The 19,811-nt window shown below is 47.5% G+C and overlaps 1 protein-coding gene across 12 annotated transcripts in view; it reads left to right on the top strand.

Annotated features, from left to right (window-relative positions):
* Positions 1-19,811, top strand: part of DNM1 (dynamin 1) — a 183,926-nt gene that overhangs the window by 156,943 nt on the left and 7,172 nt on the right. For 4 of the 12 annotated variants that reach the window (XM_056860773.1, XM_056860771.1, XM_056860772.1 and 1 more), the window contains 2 exons: positions 1,781-2,022; positions 2,572-2,790. In XM_056860773.1, coding sequence (XP_056716751.1) covers positions 1,781-2,022; positions 2,572-2,790 — 461 coding nt within the window. Of the gene's footprint in view, positions 1-1,780; positions 2,023-2,571; positions 2,791-9,054; positions 9,129-12,536; positions 12,574-19,811 lie in introns of those variants that run through there. The other 8 variants (XM_056860776.1, XM_056860775.1, XM_056860777.1 and 5 more) reach the window with 5 other exon arrangements.

Raw genomic sequence — 19,811 nt, 5'->3', positions numbered from 1 at the left:
AGCTGGTGGTAAGCTCATATGGGTTTAGGGACTGGCCTCACTAAGGTTTGGAGAGATAGAGATGAGGATTTCAGGTGAAACCAAGGAGAATCCAGCAGGTCAAAATTGTGGATTAGCCCAATTGAACCACAAGGAAAGGGGAAGTATTATAGCGGTTGGTTTTTCCAATCGCAACACTTAGAAAGAATATGAACTGAAAATTTCTCCAAGGCTCTGCTTTGGTTGTAATTCACAGCTTCATATCAATCCTTGCTTTGCCATGCCAGAAAAGGCTGAAACCCTTTTCAATCTTTTATAATACAATGTAATCTCTAGGACAGTGAGTCCTTTGTCTCTCTTATTTGAATAACCAATGCTTGATCAGACACCAGTTTGAGTCTTTTTTATCTTTTATTGAAAAAAGAATAAATTCTAAATATTGTCGAAGGCTTTCACGAGAACCTACGAGAACCAAAGAATAAATTCTTTTTATTATGCAAGACAGTGTACAGTATAAAAGTGTAATGAATAAACCCACACAAATTGTGGTCAAACAGGCTAACAAAATCAAGGTTCCTAACGTTCTAAATACATGTCAAAATTGATTATAACAGTTAAAACAAATTACATTTCAGTCTCAAGTCTATCGCTCTTAAGGATTATCAAATAAGCCAAAAAGAACCCAATGTCTTACCAGGCAGGGTTTCTCCAATCTCCAATTATCCAGAGCTTCAGTCCAGGGAAATCCAATTTGTTATAGTTTACCATGTAACTTTATAGAGGAAATCCATCTAGCTTGATTAACCTTAGAAATTGCTAATTACAATCATGTGACTACTTCTAAGGATCTGAATGCTTCTGTTGTGAAAAGTAATAGACGCATCTGCTTATGTCAACAAATGTTGCTAAGCGTATTTGCTTACGTTGACAAATAAATAAATAAAATCCAGTGACAGGTCAGAATCATAAAACGAATTAGCTGCTTGGGTGAGTGTCTGCACCGCTGACCTGGATGGGCCAGGCTAGCTTCATCTCATCAGAACTCAGAAGTTAAGTAGCGTCGGCCCTGGTTAGTAATTGGATGGGAGACCACCAAGGAAGCCCAGAGTCGCTGTGCAGAAGAATGTAATGGCAAACCACTTCTGTGCCTTGCAAACCCTACGAGGTTGCCTTACATTGGCTGCGACTTGACGGCACTTTACACACACACGAATGTCTGCATTCCCAGCTTTTTTAAAAGTAAGTGTCTGATGCCTGTAGATCCAGGGATAGGTGGCAAAATGAGTGTGTGGTATTTTGCTATATATCTCCATAAGTATAAAGTATCAAGATAAACTTATGCGTGTTTCCTCACAAGTAAATTCCATTGAATTTAGTGGGACCCTCTCTATTCATTTTGTTTAGATTATTTTTTAAGTTTAAGGTAAAGATTCAGGGGAGAGGCTTTTAATATACCTGAGGCGTATCTGCAAAAGTGGCACATGAACCCATGAAGCTGCCTTGTACTGAATCAGACTCTTGATACATCAAAGTCAGTATTGTCTACTCAGACCTGCAGCGGCTCTCCAGGGTCTCAGGCAGGGGTCTTTCATGTCACTTACTTCCCTGGTCCCTTTAACTGGAGACGCCGGGGATTGAACCTGGGACCTTCTGCATGCAAAGCAGATGCTCTACCACTGAGCCACAGGTCCTCCCCCAGGGATGAACCCTATGCTAGGAAGAAGCTGGCTTGAAAATTTACTAGTATTGCAGATCTACTCTAACTTTCCTGGCCTTTCTCCCCTCCCACCCCAAACATCAGACAAAAGAATTTATCCACTCAGAACTGCTAGCGAACCTGTACTCTTGTGGAGACCAAAACACTCTGATGGAAGAATCAGCCGAACAGGCCCAGCGGCGTGACGAGATGCTGCGCATGTACCATGCCTTGAGGGAGGCACTCAACATCATCGGGGACATCAACACCACCACCATCAGCACTCCCTTGCCCCCGCCAGTGGACGACTCTTGGCTGCAGGTGCAGAACATACCGTCCGGACGCAGGTACCAGAGGCTCAGGGGGAGGCCCCCGCAGACCTTCCTGAGGCCTCTTTTAGCGACGCGATGGGGCTTCCTGCGGGAACAGGAAGGAAGGGCTGTGGGGCTTTCCAATTTTGCATGGCAGCAGCTGACTTCTTTGAAGTCTTCCAAGAGAATGCAGGAAACGTGGAAAACACGTTGGTGTATCACAGGACCTCATGGTCCATACGAAGTTTTTTTCAGAGAGTCGAAGGCTGTCTGACAAAGAGATCGAAGGCTGTCTGACAAAGAGATCAGTGCTCATGGCGTGTACCTCACCCCACTTTTGCCACTGCTATGAGTTTTGCAGAGGTTGGGTATCTTCCTGCCACAAAAAGTTGAAAACCCAGTTTGTCCATTGATAACAGGAGGTCAAAATAAAGGTGTGTTTCCGCCATAGTTAGCAATGTCTCTTTCATACTGCTTCCATTCTCTTAAAACTATTGCATCTCTAGCCTGGAAAAGTGTGTTGTGGGATTTGGAAAGCACTGGTCCACCCTTGCCACTGCAGTGAAGCTCCTCTCTCTTTGCCAGGTCTCCAACGTCCAGCCCTACACCGCAGAGGAGAGCTCCGGCAGTCCCGCCCACCAGGCCTGGATCTCGAGGCCCGGCTCCTGGACCTCCGCCTGCTGGTGGTCCCACTCTGGGTGGTGCTCCTCCTGTGCCCTCTAGGCCAGGGGCCTCCCCTGATCCTTTCGGGCCTCCCCCTCAGGTTCCATCTCGGCCCAACCGTGCACCTCCCGGTGTCCCCAGGTAAGTGAGGTTGTGCAGCAAGCAGAAGAGGGAAGCGAGCTTTGGGCATCAGCCTCCCTAAGTGCTCGTCCTCTTGTCAGCAGAGGGTGTTTGAGAGACAGGTAACTGCGGTCTCCTACTGCTCCGTGGAGTTTTGCTTTTACACTAGTGTCTTATGTGCTGAAGGAGTATTTTGAAACATGACCCTTTATCCTTGGTGAAGCTGGGGCAGAAAAGTGGCTTGGGAGGTCCTTATAAGTGGCAATCGGGACTGAAGTGCCGATATTAGAAGGTATCAGTTGGAAAGCTCGGGAGCTAGATGCATCAGAGACGAGTGTGCCGTGGTAAGATTCGGGTTTGAGGTACTTCTTAGGATGAGGTTTTCTGTCTTTTCATCTGGGATTTATGAAGCTTCTCTGGTAGCCCCTGATCTATGTGAACCATGATTCTCAGACTAGGAGAGATTTGGGAGAAAATATGCTCCCCATGGTGAATTCTCCAATTAAAAAAACACCCATAGACACAGTTCCCTACTCCATTTGGGGCAGAACTCCTGCCACAGGTGATTCTGCCAGAGTACTCACTACAGGCTTGAAGAAAATGTAGCCAATATTTGGATATTCTTTTTTAAATTTAAGATTGTTATTAATAAAAATGAAAACAAACAACAGCCAAGATGGCCTTGTTTTTGAAGAGGAAATTGATGCTGGATTTTTTGATGAGAGGAATCCATTTTGAAATGCTGATCTTGAGAATCTGCTGTGGCAGGCTTTCAAGGCAGGCTGTGATCCAGTTTTGCCTCCTGCTGAGAGAGGCTGTTTAGGATCATTCAGGGAAGACGCTGGCTGGAGTTGGCATCCTTGTCATAATTAGCAGAGTTTCCTGGCCAGCTCCTTGAATGAAATCTAAAATGTGAAATGGAGATGTGGATATCATTGTCAGGATCTTATCTCAAAGAGAATAAGATCATTGAGTTCATTAACCTTTATTAAAACACTGGAGTATGCTGTCCCTTTCTTGGCCAGCAAAACCAGTTAATTCCTCATGCAGAAAACAAATAATGTGGAATGTTTTTAGTCCCCCTGAGTGGATCTATCCTTTTGCTTTGTTTTGCCATCAAGTCTTACAGAGGCCCCTGGTGGTGTTTTCTAGGCAAGAGACATTCAGAGGTTGGTAGCCTTTGCCTGTCTCTGCGTTATGACCCTGGTGTTCCTTGGTGGTCTCCCATCCAAGTACTAACTAGGGCCAACCCCGCTTAGCAGCTGAGAGCTGATGAGATCGGGCTCTCCTGGGCTATCCAGGTGAGGGCACATCTGTCACACACTTAAATTGTCCCAGCTTCCGCTAAAGAGTACTAGAGATAGCAGTTTGGTGAGAATTCTTTGCTGGGCAATAGGGTAGTTTAATCAAGCTTCTTCAAAAAAGAGAATGACTTAAAATGTTAATGTCTGTGGTGTGGAAGCACCCTCTTGTGCTGTAGGCACAGGTTCTGACCAGCAGTTCCTAAACTGTGTGTGCTTTGAGAAGTGCTAGCATGCTGCAAGTGATTGATAAAGCTCCCAACCACAGGAGCATGCTTAGAACAGTGACTCATGCAGAAGCATAGTGGGTGAGCTCCTCTATGTAAATAGTCTGAAAGTAAACCTTTTCAAGCATGAGTGAAGTGAATTTTGCCTCTGAGCAAAACACTGTATTTGTTAATCAGAAGTTTAAGAAACAATATTCTTGACAAGTATGCGCTTGTATGGTACAGTCTTGAGCAGATTTATACACTGCCAAGTCCACTGGAGTCACTGAACTTCAAATGGTAAAATTCTGCTTAGGGTTGCACTGTTAGTGTAGCTCCAGAATGATAGCCAGCGTACTCTACAAAAGATTTCTGCCCAAGTGGTTGCATCCAGTGCTTCCCATCTGCTAAGTGAGGAAGACTTCTAACTTAAGGGAAGGGAACCAGCCAATTGTGTTTAAAATAACACATTCAAGGAGGCAGTTTTAACATCTTACTATTTTTGATTCTCCACGTCATGAATTCTGAATTTCAGCTGCAATTTGACATCGGATTGCACCAAAAAAACCCAAACTGGATGAGGTTATGAGCATGTGATATAACCAGGAATGTTATAAATAAATTGCTTCTCGGCCTTTTGGCTAAGATCAAGTGTAGTGTAAATCCGTTATCTCTACTTACTCTCGCAGACATTATCTAGCGAGTGCACTAGGTTCCATTTGCTATGATTTTACACACACCAAAAGAAGAGCTGTAGAGGAAACTACAGATCTCAACTCTGAGAAGTGAGGGAGATGGGGAAGTTAAGTAGCATTGCTTTGGCTTGCCTTCAGTGAGGGCCCACCTTCCACAGATACATGGGATGATTCCAGGGGTAAGTCTCAATTTTGTGGTGCTCAGAGGGAAAAGTTAAGCCTCCCCCTGACCTCTTTTGCCCAGCCGTAGCCGTAGCTTATTCAGGAATAAGTGGGTATCTCTAAACATGGGACCAAAACCTGATACACAGAATCCACCGGCTCCTTAGGACTTGACTTCCTATGGCAGATTACTAGGTTTGCCAGCCTCCAGGTGGTGGCTGGAGATCTCCCGCAATTACAACTGATCTCCAGGCGATAGAAATCAGTTCCCCTGGAGAAAATGGCTGCTTTGGCAATTGGACTCTATGGCATTGAAGTCCCTCCCCTCTCCAAACCCCACCCTCCTCAGGCTCCACCCCCAAAATCTCCAGGTATTTCCCAACCCGGAGCTGGCAACCCTTCATATTACTGTCAGAAGCATGTTAATTTCTGTTGGTGTGTGACAGAAACATCCTTATTTAAGAAGGGCTTGGACTGGATGTGTCTCTGACACAAGGATATGTAAACATCTACTTAATACTGGGTCAGGTCGAACAGTTCACCCAGCTCACTTCTGACAATCCTGACTTGCGCTGGCTCTTTGGAATGCCAGGCAGAGGATTCTGGGTTCAGACCACACCCTTTCTGAGGCTACCTGGTCTTTCATCTCAAGGTAGGAGCTGGAATGGATAAGTCCCAAAGAGAATGCAAAAGGCTATTTTGTTTTAACCGTCAACTTGTTGGTGTTCAAATGGTTATGACCAACCTGCAGTGATTCCACCTGGCCCTTTTGCCACCTTTCTGAAGAGAGCTGCACATCTGCGCCTCACAGCATCACTTCGAGTTTATAGCAAAAAAACCCATCTGCATCTGTCGTTGTCAGCATGTGCTGCTGCTGGGCATTGCCAGGTCATGCTTTTTTACTCTCTCGTGTTTGTTTTCTCCCTTTGAGTTTTATTGTAATTTTACATTTTTCTTGCTGCTTTTCTTCTCCCTGCCCTATTTTCCTGCTTTTCCTCTCTTTCACACCTGCAGATCCATTTCTTCATTCACATGGATGAGATATTCTATATACTGTTAGGGTATTCCATGCAGGCTGAAATGAATGGGCTTTCGCTCATGTCCTTCTCTGCCCTACCCTCTCACAGAACACCTTTTTGCCTTGGTCAGGTCTTTTGACGTGGGCCATGAGTGTGCTTTAAAATGTGTTGGGGATCGGTTCCTGTATTGTTTTTCTCAGAGCCTTCCCGCAAAGCAGCAGAGAAGAAGGTTGGGTCTGATTGTGTGTACCTTGTACTGCTAGGCTTTTATAGACCAAGCATTCAGGTGTTTCAACCCACACGCCTGTCTCTTGCCCATACAACAGAGGGAGGGCTTGAACACATTTGTGGAAACCAAAGGGGCTGAGCTAAACACTATCTAACATAACAGCCAATAAATCTATTTTTATTATATATTGTACACGATTGTATTTAAAAACATAGCGCCTAAAATACAGGCTTCCTAAAAAGCACAAACATAGTTACAAATATTCCTAACCCATAACAGTTGATGTTAATTGTGCAGGGGGTTGGACTAGATGATCCTGGTTGTCCCTTCCAACTTTATGATTCTATGTTAGTACATGAAATGACAAAAATCTGACCAGACACGTTTCGGCCTTTTGCAGCTTTCCTGATTGGTCACACATACACAATTTTACAATACACATCTTGACATATACACAAACGTACAAGGTAAATATATATATATATATATTCCTTTTATTCTGTGTGGCTTTATGCTAAAATAGTTAATCCATATGTCTTAAAACATGGCTTACGGCTCACACCTTGTATATGGAGTCCAGCGTTTTAGGATGAGTATAACATCAACAGACATGAAGAAAATAATAGACATTATATTAGTGTTTAGCTCAACCCCTTTGGTTTCCCCTGACATTTAGGTTGAGTTTCTTTGTTCCCCTTTTTCTTCAGTTGTCGAACACATCTGTGCAATCCAGGCAAGTGTCAGTGTGGAGGTGCCTCACAAAAAGGGGGCTGCCACCAGCCCTTTTCCACCCCAACAGCCAGAAACCAAGAGGCAGGCTTCCAACCTTCCCGGGATTAAAGTCAAGAAAGTCACCCCTGCACCTCTTGCAAAGTGAGTTTCACAAGAAAACAGTTAACTTGGAAGGTGCAGCCAGTCCCAGCCTAGGTATTGGAATTAGATTGAGGCCTCCTGAAGACAAAACACTACATTTTTATAATTAAAGAGGTGTATTAAAATTGTGCAAGAATATTACCAAAAGAACAGTGAACAGTGAGGATTAAAATAATAAAGCTACATCAAAAGACTAACCACATAGTAATAGCATTGGTTCAGGTTACCAGATGTTACCCTTCTGCTGAAGTCCTTCAGCTTTCAAAGTCCACTCTTGTCCAAGAGCAAGGCATGGATAGACAGCAAGTCTGACCCACAAGACAGGCACTATATTAACCGTCCAAAGTTGGATCAAGGAACCATGAGCAAGGTACCAAGGTACCAAGAACAAAACTAGAATGAAAGCTGTGAACGCTATGGGCAAGGGTCTGAGTTGGCCAGATCTCAGTTGACCAATCAAATATGCGGCTAGTGATGTCAATTGACCACATAAACCTTTACTAGTCATGTGACCGGGGGGGGGGTCAGAAGTGTGATGGCATAACTAGACATATCTGCAGCTCAGTCCTGCCCACCTCTCACAGGTTCTGTATCTCCTGATCTCATCTTTGTTAATTAGATGGAATGTGGTTTCATTGTTCTCAGCCTTGGGAACTAGAAGGGAGTACGGAAGGATGCTCAGAGGCCCATTAACTCCGTGCACCTGGAGTTTCTTATCTGGGTTCTAAAAGGTCACTGCTTGCTAAGTTTCGAGCAACAGCACAGTTATTTTCCAAATTAAACTTTTTCCATGGTAGGCCTGACGCCTGAACCAATCTTTGAAAAATGAGGAACTGCACTAAGGGGCTCTGTTTCTTGACAGGGAAGTTGTTCCATAATTGTGGGGCTGCCACAGAAAAGGCCCTCTCTTGTGGACCCACCAGATGAGCATCTTTAAAAGGTGAGGCAGTCAGGGGGGCATCTCCCCGCGATCTTAATTCCTGTGCAGGAATGTATGGGAGAAGATGATCCTTTAGTTTGAATGGCTTCCAGGAGCATAGGAAAACACTCAACAATCAACTTTTATTACAATCAAAAGGATTAGTCGACATCAGTTTAACAGCACAATTTGCATACAAATATAAAAGTAATATAGAGAGATTAAAAGTCATAACCTTATCGTGTTGTAATTATACATAAAAGTTATTAAAACGTTTGGAATATCTGCTTTCTAATGGACAAGGTCTCAGGACAGAATTTGGCCACTTTAGAGGTGGTCTCATTGGAGTGGTCTGCAAGGAGGAGGTGTGTGTAGAATTTTCCAGTTCTTCCTGGGAACTTAGATAGAGTAGGGGTGAGGTATATGGAATGGATGTCATTATAAAATCGACAATATAATAACCCATGTTCCATGGTTTCCACTGCGTTCGATTGGTAGGAGCACAGACTTGGAGAATAGGGGATGTGCAAGAATCTCCCAGTAGCGCTGAGGACAGGCCGTTCAAACAGACTACGGGAAAACTCTCTCTCTCTCTCTCTCTCTCTCTCTCTCTCTCTCTTACCCCTCCTCCCCCCTCCATCCCCAACTCCTCCATTCCACCAGTTGTTCTCATTCTCCTTCCATACGGAGACCCCTCCTCCGTTTACAAATGGCCCCCGATGGCAACTCATTTTTGTTCTGCCATCTCTTGTATATAGAATAAGAAGAGTTCACACTTGGCAGCGAGGCCCGAATCCTCTCGCCACAAGTGAACAGGCAACCATCTTCATCGTTGCTGTTTGTTTTCTTTACTTCTTGTTGTTGTTGTTTTTGTTTTTAAGATCTGGCTTTTCCCCACTGGGTGGAGAATACTGAATGAGGCCCAAGTCTGAAAGGAAGCGTGTCAGCCTTTGAGGTGTGTGTGTGTGTGCATACAGTTGTGAGGCGCATCCAGCCTTTATATGCTTTGAATTTCTCTGTGCGTATGAGCCTGTGCAGAAGAGTATAAGCCGTGCATCTTGTTTTGTGAATGTGGGGTGTATCAAGGTAGATTAATCATGTGGGGGAGGTAGTTGTAAATTTCCTGCATTGTGCACGAGGTTGGACTAGATGACCCTGGTGGTCCCTTCCAACTCTATGATTCTATGATTCTCAGGAGCCCTCCATACACATGCCCACTGTTAAAGGGTTAGTTGAGTGCATAATTACAGCCTGTGTTGTTTAGTTTCCATGTGAAACTTGAAAGAAATGAGGGAATAGACTTCAGTTGACTTAGTAGAGGGTACTTAGGATTGCACTTCTGAAGTGCCCAACACTTCTAGAGTCTCTAAATTGTTTGCATGAGAAATTCATAAGCCAAATGTGTGTGTGTGTGTGTGTGTAAAGAGCTGTCAAGTTGTGGCCTACTAACAGCAACCCTGTAGGGTTTTCAAGGCAAAAGACAAACAGAGGCGGTTTGCCATTGCCTTCTTCTGCATAGCGGCTCTGGACTTCCTTGCTGATCTCCCATCTAAATATTTGCAAGGATCGACCCTGCTTAGATTCCGAGATCTGACAAGATCAGGCTAGCCTAGACCATCCAGGTCAGGGTTATATAACCAAAGAACAGCAGTGTTTTGTGTGTTCCTACTTAAAACGAACACCATCCTTAAATAAATGAGAACATCCTGAAGTTATTTGTCATGTTAAGGAGCTAGAGGGAAGAGGAACTGTGTGTCTCTCCCCCCCACCCCCCGCCCCAAGGGTAACTTAAGCATGATAATAAGGAAAGTGTCAGGGCACATCTTGGATGGGTAGAACCCAGCGAGTCGGATGTATGGTGTGTTATCAGTTCTGGAGGGCACCCTTCACTGCTCTTGTTTTTTTCACCAGAAATATTCCTATGCTAAAACACACACATTCTTTAAATGCAAGTTGCCATGGCTCAAATTACAAAGCCAAGTGTTCAAAAATTCCACAGGTGTGGCTAAGCAGTGCTCCAAGCTCAGCACTGCACCCGTTGGCCCCATCCTGGCTAATTATGAGATAGAGCAAGGAATATTCATAGCCATCAGCAACATAACACTGCATTCCTTAAATCTACAAAATCTACACTCCTTACTAATCTACGAAGAAGATCCATAGCCCTCTGAGTGGTCATTTTATAATGAAAAGGGACCCTTATGGGGCTTCTGCCCCGGGGGTCCCGGTTTGGGCCTGGCCCTAGTCGCATGCAGACACTGTTGTTAATATTTGCCTCGTACTTGAAAGCCAGTGTGGTGTAGTGGTTAAGAGCGGTGGTTTGGAGTGGTGGTCTCTGATCTGGGGAACCAGGTTTGATTCCCTGCTCCTCCACATGAGCGGCGGACGTTAATCTGGTGAACCGGGTTGGCTTCCTCGCTCCTACACACAAAGTCAGCTGGGTGACCTTGGGCTAGTCGCAGCTCTCTTAGAGCTCTCTCAGCCTCACCTACCTCACAAGGTGCCTGTTGCGGGTAGAGGAAGGGAAGATGATTGTAAGCCGGTTTGATTCTTCCTCAGGTAGTAGAGAAAGTCAGCATATAAAAAAAAACTCTTCTTCTTGTGTAGTTTTATTTCCGCATTATATTTGCATCCCATTTTTAAAAGCTAAAATGATTCCCAAAGGCATAACAAATCCAATCTGTCACATGGGCCTTGGGCAGGGATTCTCAGCTGGAGATGCATCGGGATCCAGCTTGATGACTCCTGGCTGTTTCCTCCCTATGGATGGAAGGTGGATGCAAGAGGGAGGGGGGCTTTTAGCTGGAGTTGGATCCTGCCATGATGGAGAGGTGAGCGGCCTCCCTGGGGGGTGGGCACTGAGGCTAGCATGTGTTTTCAAGAGCCTTTTGCATCACTTCAAAGACTTGGATAGGGTAGCTTTGTCAAGGGACGTTCTGCATGTTTGCAAATTAATGCAAGAGTGCTTTTTTGTTGTATTTAATTGAGGGTTGTCAAAGGAGGTGGACTTATATTTGGAATGTAAGTACTTTAATGTATTTTGTGTGTCACCCATGAGAAAAAGACATGGGCTGTACTAGAACTACTAAATTACTACCAGAGAGCTAAACCAAAAAGGAGTCTTGTGGCGCCTGAAGGTGTGGCAGGTTGGTTGTAGCGCCACCTTCCCTCAAGGCCGCTTCATTGCAGAGTAGGACAGTAGCCTCCTGGTGAGGCAGGTAAGGTGGTGTTTAACCCTGACTTTAGCGAGGGTTGAGGAGCGACCCTCACAGGAGCAGACTTGAACAGACTTACTGCAAAGCACCGAAGCTTCCCAGGTGACAATGGTCTTTTATGCATGGGCACCTTGACTTACTTTCTCTGCTGGTCCGACTTGGTTTTGCATTGGGGTTACGCATGAGGTTTCTATCCCTTCGAGATGACCTTGCGCCAACCAACACAATGTCTGGGTCTTCCCAATCCCGTTGTAACACGATTCTTTGATCTCCCCTGAGATCAGCCCAGGTCAAATCGTCCCTATTTCCATGCATAAGCCAAAGCGCGGGAGAAGGGAGCTGGGTGTGTGTGTGAAGTTTTTCTCACAGTAAGATGGGTTTTAAAATGGTACTTGGGTTTGTCCCCTCCCCCACCCTGTTCCTTTTAAAGAGCTCTGTTTTAAAACAGCACTTGGGTTTCCACTGGGGGGGAGAGGGGAGTTGGGGGTGATGTTTTTCTCACAGTAAGCACTACAGCCAATTACAAAGCAGCATTTTCAAGGGGCAGGGACTCAGACGCTTCCGGATTTCTGCTGGTGATTCTGCAGTACTCTGGAAACCCCAGGACTTTCTCCAGGGCAAACAACAACGTGCATAGTGTTTTTAGGATTCGGGACAGAAAAGTGTTGGTCAAGAGAGCCTCGAACCCCAGGTAAAACTCCCATGCATAAAAGACCACTGAAAGGGCCCTTTATGTGTCAACGTCTTCAAAGTACCTGTGACCATGTGCTTTTGGAGAATGGAATGTCTAGGCTTCTACGCAGATGTGCGTGTGACTGAATCCATGTGTTCATTCCTGGGATGCAAGCGCGCAAGGGTGTGTATGTAAGAGAGAGACACTGGTGCAGGTGTGGCTTTGTACGTCTTTCAGTCCAGCTATGTTGTAAGTGTGCGGTTCTAGCCGGGAGAGTACCCAGGTGAGGCTGCAGAGGCTTACGCATGCTTGTGCAGCTGCCGTTGCAAATGCCAATCCGTGTTGCGTGTGCGCGCATGTTCATGTCTGTAGTCGCCAGGGCGAGGGTGTGCGCGTCTCCCTTCCCAGACAGTCTGCCTGGACCCTTTGCCTCAAATTGTCTGAACAGCCATGTTGCTCTCGTGTTGTCTTTCAGAATCACTATCAGTGACCCTTGAGGACTGGCAGCCACGGTACGTTCTTCACTCTCAGTCCCCCTGCCCCAAGGCTTTGGTGGTGCATGAATCAGTGTTAGTGTTATTCCTGCCCCCTTCCATTCCCATCTCCTCTCCCCCATTCCACCACTCGCCTCTCCTAGAGAACTCTTATGCCACGCCGTAAATGTCTTCGGAACCAAATCTTGCAGATTCCCTGTCTGGTGGAGAATTGTAGTCAAAACGTAGTGAACCTTAAGCTGCAATTTCTTTTAATTTTTTTTTAATTCTAATATGATATGGCAACTATTAGTAGAAAAGGGAATCCAGTAGCACCTTAAAGACTAACAAAATTTCTGCCATTGACAGATGAATACGGCTACCCATCGTGATCTATCTCAATGGCAACTATTAGATACTGTAGAATTGGGTGGTGGGCACATGAGAGAGAGAGAGAGAGAGAGTCATTGCTAGGGACCTGGCCCTAGTCAAGTCTTTTTCTTCTCAATCTGCTCCCCTAAACATATGAATTTGCCTTAGACTTTGTTAGTCCTTTGGCCCATCTGGCCCGTAGCTGTTGACTCTGACTGGCAGCTGCTCTCCAATTAGATTGTTTCAACTAGTTCGTTTTCGTGGCTTCTGTGCAGTCCCACATGGGACTGCGCAGGCGCAGGCCAGCCACGGAAAAGATTAGCAGAGCTTCTAACAAATTCAGCTCCCAAGGAGCGCTCCCCTCCCCCTCCCGTCAGGGACCCAGCCTTAACGGCTTTTCCCGCCCAGGAGTCACCTGACCGGAGGGGGTGGGGAGCACTCCTCCCTCAGTTCTCATTCTGCCGCCGCGGAGAGAACAGCTATTTGATCGAGCTTCGCATTTTGACGACGTTGTGAGGTAAAATTTTTTCTTAGTTTACCTCGGATAGTTTTTTCGCGTATGGACATGGCCCTTTTTAAAAAGTGCCGCACGTGCGGTACCAAGATGGCTTCTTCGGATGACCACCATGACTGTCTGCTGTGTCTGGGCGAGGGACATGTAGTAGCGGCCTGTAAAGCCTGTGCATTGTTTACCCCCAAATGCCGCCAACACAGGGCAAAGAAATTAATGGCAGCTCTGTATGAGAAATCGCTGTGTCCGGATCAAGCCCAGAGACCGAGTTCTCTTGACCCCGCTACCACATCGAAGAGGTCGACCTCCCAGGGTAGAGGCGATAGGGCCATGTCCGAACCACCCTCAAAGAAGCACAAGGATAAAAAGAAAAACCCTGCTTCTCCAAAATCGAGAAAAGGGGGGGATTCTGTGCGTTCTGCCCCAGATAAATTGTCCTTACCGGCTCCTTCGGCGTCGTGCGCATCGACTCCATGTGCACCAGCAGGAACGGTCGACGTCGGGAGGTCGTCGCCGAGACACCGAGCTCCTTCGCGTGCAGCTTCTGGAGCGTTGAGGCATGCTTCCATTTCTCCTCGTCGCCGCTCTCCTCCGAGTAGAGGCTCGACGCCCCCTACTGATCGGGGTCGGAGCCCACATCAGCGCCTGCAGAGTGCGGCAGCACCTGCCTTAAGGCCCCCTCGCCCTCTATCGCCATCGGGGGTGGAGGTGCGTTCATTGTCGTCCGAGGATGATGACATCTTGGAGGTTCCCGGGAGTGCTATCTCGGACACGGAGGAGCCCGTGACGCCGGATGCTTATACACGGGGCTATATGCCGTACCAGAGTTGGGGGCCATGGGGGTATTGCCCTCCCCCTTGGTATCCTCACTTCAATTTTTTCGACCCTCGACGTCAGCTCGAAGCCGACTATTCTCGACGTCGGGTCGACGCTGGCAGCCTGTGTGACGCCGGTCCTTACCACCGACGCCGAGGCGATTCCATTGCTGATCTGAGGCAGCGCGCAACTGGCCTTCCCCCTTCGTCCGCCGAGCTACCCCCTCGACGCCGAAAGGAGTCCAGGCTATCGTCGGAGACAGGGAGAACTCTGCCCGTCCCGCCGCCTCGTCCTTCGACGTCGACAGCGGTCGACGCCGACGAGTTACCACCACCAGTGGCTTCGACGTCGAAAGCCAGGCAAGTCGTCGAGATCGACGTCAGTGACGATGAAGGACAACTGGGTTCGGAGTCTTCCTCGGAGGAAACTTCACTACCGTCTCCGGACGATATAGTGGGGGACCCTACCCCGGTTTCCCCTACGGAGGACCTGAAAGCTTTCTCCGATTTATTATTGCGTATGGCAAAATCTTTGAATTTAACAGCCATTCAGGCAGACCCCAGGCCATCTGACCCCATCATGGGGGTGTTATTTAGCCCCGATACTGGCCCTGCCAAGCTCCCCATGGTCAAGGGCATCAAGGAGGTTGCCATGGCCACCTGGCACAGGCCAGCCTCTGTAGTTGCCTCAATTAGAAAGATTGAGAATCTTTACAAGATCAAGGAGGAGGATGCTGAGTTTCTCTACAAGCATCCGCAGCCCAACTCCATCATTACGGAGGTGCTAGCTGCAAAGTACAAATCAGGGGCACATTCTGCCCCTCTTGACAAGGAGGGGCGTAAGTTGGATGGTTTAGGCCGAAAGCTATACTCTTCGGCTGCTATGGGGATCCGTATTGCCAACTTTGGGGCCCTGATGGGAAGGTACCAAATGTCATTATGGGAAAGGGTATCTGAGATTTTCGACTCTCTCCCTGATGAGAAGAGAGCTCTTTTGAAGGGCCTCCAATCAGAGGGCCAGAGACTAGGGAAGAACCAGATTGCCCTTTCACGGCATATGGCAGACTCCTCGGGCAGGAGTATGGCGTCTAGCATTGTTCTACGACGCCACTCATGGTTACGAGCATCCACACTGGCGCCTGATGTTAAGGCTAGGATAGAGGACATGCCCTTTGATATTAAGGCATTATTTTGTGATTTGACCGATGAGGTCTTACACAATCTTCGTAAGCAAAAGGCTACGGCGAAATCTTTGGGAGTTACCCAGCAGGCTGGTCCTTCTTACAAACCCAGACCTTTCTATAGGCAGTCCCAGGCTTATTACTCGGGGAGATCTTATAGGCCTCAGTCCTGGGGCTATCAACAATCCCAGTCCCGCCATTATCCTGCTACTCAGCAGGATAAGAGATTCAACCCTAAGAGTCGGGGAAAAAAGGGAGGTTACCCCACACGTGATAACCAAGGGGGAAAGAAGTCTGTGTCCTGACTACCTGACCTTAAGTTGTCGGGCCCAGTTTTGCCCAGTTCAGAGGTATCGGCGTTGACAGTATCAGAACCTGTTACACCAATGTTTTTTGAGCGTTTGTTCCCTTTCTTTAGTAAATGGTTACAAATTTCCTCTGATTCCTGGGTGTTAAATATCATCTCATCAGGTTACTACATGGAATTCACAGAGACACCACCGTGTTCTTATCCCAGGCCAGAGGCGGGCAGAAGCTCTGTAGAGATCCTGCAAGAAGTACGGAGCCTGTTATCAAAAGGGGCAATTCAGGTTGTCTCGCCCGCCGAATCGCAATTAGGGTTCTTCTCCACATATTTCTTGATTGACAAGAAACGGGGTGGAAAGAGGCCCATTATGGACTTAAGAGACCTGAATGAGTATATTCAATTCAAAAAATTTAGAATGTTGTCCCTACGGGATATCTTACCCCTTCTGTCAGCTGATATGTGGTTTGCGGTCATAGACCTCAGAGATGCGTACTTCCACATTGCGATCCACAGACAATGTAGAAAGTATCTCAGGTTCACATGTGAAGGGGTCATCTATCAGTATACAGTTTTACCATTTGGCTTATCCCCTGCCCCACGTGTTTTCACTAAGGTGATGGCAGAGGTGATAGGGTTCCTAGCATTGCAGGGTTGTGATATATACCCTTATCTGGACGACTGGCTGCTGGTGGGCAGGTCTCGGCAGGCTTTACTCGCCTCCCTCACGCTGGTGACGGACACCTTGGCCCGTCTGGGGTTAATTATTAATTTTGAAAAATCACGTCTTACGCCTTCTAAGAGGGTAGACTTCATAGGGGCAACCCTGGATGCTGTGCGTCAGGCTGCCTTCCTCCCAATACCCCGGATTAGAGCCATTCAGAAATGGGTTAGATACTTCTCGGCTCAAAGATATCAGAAGGCAGTAAATATTCAGAAGTTGTTGGGGCTCATGTCGTCTACTACTGCCGTGGTCCTCTACGCTAGGTTGCACATGAGACCCCTGCAGAATTGGTTCTTGAGAGCTTTCAGAATCAACATTGACCCTCAAGAAAAGAAGTTATCGATTCCAAGGGTGGTTATTCGTTCACTAGATTGGTGGGCGCATGAGTCTAACCTTCTCAGGGGGGTTAGTTTCGGTGTCACATCGCATGACCTCCAAATGTTTTCTGACGCCTCCATGGGAGGCTGGGGGGCCCATTGTGGAACCCTTACAGCTAAGGGTAGGTGGTCTCCACACCAGGCCTCGTTGCATATCAATCTATTGGAGATGAAAGCTATTAGATTTGGCCTCCTTTCTTTTGCAGATGTTCTCGCTCAAAAGAATGTGCTCATCGCCACAGACAACACCACGGCTATGTTTTATATAAACAAGCAGGGGGGCACCAATTCCCTAGCTTTATGCCGGGAGGCGTCCCGCATATGGGAGTGGGCTATAGAGCGTCAGGTATCCCTCACGGCTATTCATGTGGCGGGTTGCTCAAACGTTACGGCGGATGCCTTGAGCAGGGACGTGTCCCAAGAGCACGAGTGGTCCATCCCCTTTTCCTTCCTCCGTCCGATTTTCCTCCAATGGGGTTGGCCAGGCATAGACCTGTTTGCTACGCAGGAAAATTCAAGATGCCCAAGCTTCTGTTCAAGGGCAGCAAGAGATGCATTATCTCTGGGGGACGCGTTCCAGATCCAGTGGTCAGCGGGTCTTATGTACGCGTTTCCCCCAATTCCCCTGATCCCGAGGGTGTTAGGGAAAGCCCTCCAGGAAAGGGCCGATTTGATTTTAGTAACCCCCTTCTGGCCGAAAAGGCCATGGTTTGCAACCCTATGGAACATGTCGTATCAGAGGTACATCAAGTTCCCCGATTCCCCGTCCCTTCTGACCAGGGGTCAGGTACTTCACTACAACCCGGCCTCTCTCAGTCTAGCTGCATGGAGGATCACTCCGTGACTCAGTGGTCGGATAGGGTGACCCATGTCCTCCTTTCGGCCCGTAAGCCGTCCACTAGGCGGGCTTATGCACTCAAGTGGTCTCGTTTTTCTACTTGGGCTTTGTCTCACGCCATTGTACCCCAAAGGTGTAAGTTACCGCAGTTGTTTGAGTACCTTTTGTCATTAAAGGACGGTGGGTTGTCGAATTCCTCCATCAAATGCCACTTGGCAGCTATTTCTGCGTTCCACGATGGAATAGATTCTGGTTCTCTTTTTTCCAATAAACTTTGTAAAAGGTTCCTGAAAGGGTTGCAAAATTTATTCCCCCAGGTACACGCTCCTGTTCACCAATGGAGCCTGTCTCTAGTTCTTTCGCACTTAACTACTAAGCCTTTTGAACCCATGGCGTCTTGTGATGTGTCTCTGCTGTCTTATAAGACAGCTTTTTTGATAGCCATCACTTCAGCCAGGAGGGTAAGTGATCTGAGAGCCTTAAGAGCGGATCCGCCCTTCACCAAGATTTTCTCTAATAGAGTTGTCCTGCGCCCGAGCCTGGCCTTCTTGCCTAAGGTGGTTTCGAAGTTTCATCTATCGCAGGACATCACCCTGCCCGTGTTCTTTCCCTCTCCACAATCCCCTTCTGAACAGCAGTTACACACCTTGGATGTGCGTAGAGCACTTTTATTCTACTTACAGAGAACTAAGCCCTTTAGACAGGATAATAATCTGTTTATTTGTTTTAAAGGGATACATAAGGGGAGTGCAGTCTCCACTCACACACTCTCCAGGTGGGTGGTAACAGCCATTAGATTGGCCTACCAGGCATCAGGGGTAGACTGTCCTCTTAACCTGCATGCACACTCCACGAGAGCACAAGCGACCTCGGCTGCGTTCGCCTCGTCGGTCAGCATTACGGACATCTGTAAGGCGGCGACGTGGGCTACTCCAACGACCTTCATTCAACACTACGCCGTAGATGTCGACTCAAGAGCTGATGCGGCTGTGGGGAAAGCAGTATTGAATACATTATTCCGTTGACCATCGCACACCCACCTCCGCAGTAAGTCAGCTTGCTATTCTCCCATGTGGGACTGCACAGAAGCCACGAAAACGAAAAACAGTGTTGCACTTACCTGTAACTGTTGTTCGTTGAGTGGTCTTCTGTGCAGGCACACATCCCTCCCTCCTTCCCCGCTGTGGATGGCACCGTAAAAGAGTGTACTCCCCGCGGCGGCGTTAGGAGAACTGAGGGAGGAGTGCTCCCCACCCCCTCCGGTCAGGTGACTCCTGGGCGGGAAAAGCCGTTAAGGCTGGGTCCCTGACGGGAGGGGGAGGGGAGCGCTCCTTGGGAGCTGAATTTGTTAGAAGCTCTGCTAATCTTTTCCGTGGCTGGCCTGCGCCTGCGCAGTCCCATGTGTGCCCGCACAGAAGACCACTCAACGAACAACAGTTACAGGTAAGTGCAACACTGTTTAAATGGCAGAGATTTGAATCTAGAGCCTTCTGCATGCAACCTGCTCTGGTGGGCAGCAGCTCTCCAAGGTCTCAGACGGAAATCTTTCCCTGTTATCTGAGGTCCTTCAGCTGACCCAAGTACTTTCGGTCCCAATGCACACCCACATGTTTGGGTAGAGCTTATTGTTGCTGTCCCTCTGTGCCCCCTAGATTTTGGTTGATGAACAACAGGGAAAATTAGGGACAGTCCATTTTTGCCCTGTGCAGTTGCTGTTCATTCCAGCGCTCAGGGAAACAACCTGGTGGCTTGCGTTTTGTGGATTTGGTTTTTAGAAGCCATCTTCTTCCAGTTCGATGCATCCATTTGGGTGGCAAATATCAGGTAAACTGAGCATTGCCTCATTAAAATATATGGTTAGTGCAAATCCCCTGGCTGTACCATGGTTCTGCCACACCTAAGTAGTGACTTTCAAATTGGAACAGTATGTCACTCTAGTGTCTCCCCCCCCACCCCGCCCCAGCTCTGGGGGTTTGCCTGCCATTCCCATTCTGACAGTCTTTAATACATCCCAAATTGGCTGCTTGGGGAGTCCGTCTCTCCTTACATCATGGAAGGACCCCTTCTGCTGCCCACTGGAGAAATGCTGCACCAGAATTCAAAGCAAAACAGCAGCTCTTCTCCTTCCTACTTTCCCAAGTGCTTTCCCTCTCAC

This window comes from Euleptes europaea, chromosome 14, assembly GCF_029931775.1.
Source record: "Euleptes europaea isolate rEulEur1 chromosome 14, rEulEur1.hap1, whole genome shotgun sequence".
Lineage (NCBI taxonomy): Eukaryota > Metazoa > Chordata > Lepidosauria > Squamata > Sphaerodactylidae > Euleptes > Euleptes europaea.
This window is presented reverse-complemented; position numbering and strand designations above follow the sequence as displayed.